Source organism: Echinops telfairi, unplaced genomic scaffold (genome assembly GCF_000313985.2).
Source record: "Echinops telfairi isolate 266 unplaced genomic scaffold, ASM31398v2 ScPeMD7_2010;HRSCAF=2546, whole genome shotgun sequence".
Classification (NCBI taxonomy): Eukaryota; Metazoa; Chordata; class Mammalia; order Afrosoricida; family Tenrecidae; genus Echinops; species Echinops telfairi.
The window spans coordinates 24,321,512-24,324,199 of NW_022105908.1; the positions used below are offsets into that span (position 1 = coordinate 24,321,512).

Consider the following 2,688-nt stretch of genomic DNA (forward strand, 5'->3'; position numbering starts at 1 on the left):
TCGGGTGGGGGGCATGCTGGTCCCTGGCACCGACCATCCTTTACCCGAAGCCCCCTTCCAGCTTATTTTCCAGGTGACCCCACTGAGCGGGCACCAGTGGGTGGTGGTCCTCCAGATGTCCCTGCCTGTCATCCTGCTGGACGAGGCCCTCAAGTACCTGTCTCGGAACCACATGGACGGTGAGCAGGAGGCCCCGGGCACCCAGCCCTGCGCACCACGCTACCTGCAGCCACTGCCCATCCATGTCGCTCACTGGGCCTTGCTGGGCACCAGGGTGTGCAGAGCTGGGTGCCCATCCCAACCACACTGGACCTTGGCCTCGCTGGGCTACCAGCGGGAGACGCAGGTGCTCTGGGGGCTGTCAGCAAGCTGCCCTCTCTCTGCGTCTCATGCTGTGCTGTGCTGTGCTGCAGGGGCGGGGCTGTGGGGGCACCGTGGAGGGCCACGCAGCCTTGCCTGCCTCACGTGCCTTCACTCTGGTTGCTGTGGGCCTGGCCGCTCTGACCTTGGTCCATCTCTATCCAGGCATTCTCAGGACAGTCGCCCGGGTGTGGAGTGGGCAGCCGCTGACCGCCTCCCGGACCCCAGACCACGCTGGGTTGGCCTCTTTGGTGTCATGTTATTGGTGGGGCGGCGGGGGTTGAGGTGGGGGGAGGAGTTGCACCCAGTCCAGTCTTTGTTGCTGAGCTCACCGTTCTGGGTCTGCCATAACCCAAAACATCGGGTGGTGCTGGGTGCCCAGGAGAAGGTGGCACGCGTGCTTTGCTGCCCGCCTCTGCCAGGGCCTCTCTGGGCCTCACGAGGGCACAGGCAGCAGCATTCACTCTGGCAGAGCCTCTCCGGGCAGGAGGTGGTAGTGGGGGCAGCACCCCACGCCTGGGAGTTTATGTCAAGGTGGCGGCCATGTGGAGAGGCCAGGGCCAGCCCTGAGATGGCTGAGGCCCGTGTTGGTGCGTTTGGGTCCTTGGAGACCACCTCTGGCAGGGATGTGCCCCTCGGGGATGCAGGGGCAGGATACAGGGCTATAAATAGACCACGACGTGCCTGTCATTCCATGGGGGCCAAGGCACTCAGCCCGCCCCCATCTCCCACACTGGCCAGTCCCCTGGGCACTATAAATATTTCATTAAAATAAAACCAAACGAGTTGGCCTCCTCTCTGGAAAGGGTATGGCCAAGCACATGTCTGCTCAGGGGGTGACCAGATGCGGGGGGGTGGGGGCGGGGCGGGGCGCTCACTTGAGGGTGGAATGGCTGCAGTTGGGACTCAGGGTGGAGGGCAAAGCTGGGTCCTTATGTCCTCATGGGGTTCTTTTGGACCCTCCTCATGGCCCTTTGTGAGGCCGTAAGACAGGCAAAAGCCAAACTCAACACCATTGAATTGACACCTGCTCACGGCGACCCTATAGGACAGGGTAGAACTGCCCCTGTGAGTGTCCAAGACCATCACTCTTATGGGGGGAGAAAATGGGTCTGAGACGCTTTGGTGGGGCCGAGGCCCGCCCCTGCTGTGGTCTGAGCCCAGGCGTGGTCTGCTGGGAGAGCCTCTGACCACCCTTGGCCCCTCCAACTGATAACCAGCCAGACCTGGACACAGGCGGCTCTGTGGTTTCCTCGTCTGCCTTCTCTCGCGGACGCCTGCCGTTGTGTCCAGCAGCCGCCCAGCAGAGCACAACAGAGTAGCTTAGAGGGCTGGGGAGGGCAGGCTGCTGCCTCTGGTGGGAGAAGGGGCTGGGCCAGTAGGGCCTGTTGTCTCAGGTGGGGCTTGGAGTCAGGGGTGCAGGGTAGGGAGGCCCTCACAGGCCAATGTAGGACCCCAGATGTTATCCTCCTCCGGGCAGTCGGAGCTCAAGGCAGAAAGACTAAGGTCGAGCCCAGGATGGGCTGGTCCCAGGCTGTGCTCCCACCCCCACCATCAACCTGAGCTGGTGGCCAGTTTTCCAGAGGTATAGCTGGAGAGTGGTACCCAAGTGGTACCCAGGACAGTTGAGAGCCAGAGGGACCCAGGACTGAGAGATTGAGGATCAGGAGGATCAGGATTGGGGGGTAAGGGTTAAGGCATGTGTAATTGGGGTCTGGGTGTGTCAGAGGGTTACAAAGGGTTCTGAAAGTCAGTGATGGAACCCTGTTAGAGTCAAGGGGACATGGGAGCCCAAGACTCAGCCCAAAGGTCAGAAATAGAAGGACCAGGACCAAGTCCCCGAATGGTGGGAACGGAAGGGCCCAGCCCCCGCTCAAAGCCCTGGGACAGGGCAGGGTGGGCAGGCAGGCAGCTGACAGTCCTCCCAGGTCTTCGCCTCGGCCTCTCCTGGGCTGGGTGCCCACAGCAGGCCCCAGCCAGAGGTGAGCGCCCGCTCTGTGCCCCCTCCCGACAGTGTCTCGGAGAACCAGTCGCTGCTGCGGATGCCACCCTGGCTGAACCCTTGGCTGCTGGCGGCTGTGGCCATGTCCATGGCCCTGCACTTCCTCATCCTGCTGGTGCCGCCACTGCCAGTGAGTCTCCTGCCCCGGCTGTCCTAAAGCCTGCCTGCAGATGGCAGAGCACAGGGGTCGCCAGGGAGCTGAAGGTGCTCGGTGCATGGGCAGACGATGTCCCCAGGTGTGCCCCACCATCAGGAGCCCTCCGCCCCAAGGGTGGGGGGCAGTAGCGGTGAAGACCCCTTGCTGTAGGGAGTCTCTTCCATACCCG

At 62.8% G+C, this 2,688-nt stretch overlaps 1 protein-coding gene across 1 annotated transcript in view; it reads left to right on the plus strand.

Annotated features, from left to right (window-relative positions):
- ATP2A3 (ATPase sarcoplasmic/endoplasmic reticulum Ca2+ transporting 3) overlaps nucleotides 1-2,519 on the plus strand; it is a 33,576-nt gene extending 31,057 nt beyond the window's left edge. Inside the window, exon 19 of the mRNA XM_045293334.1 lies at nucleotides 2,375-2,519. Within this exon, the coding sequence (XP_045149269.1) occupies nucleotides 2,375-2,519 (145 nt within the window). The remainder of the gene's footprint in view (nucleotides 1-2,374) is intronic.
- The last annotated feature ends 169 nt before the right edge of the window (nucleotides 2,520-2,688 follow it).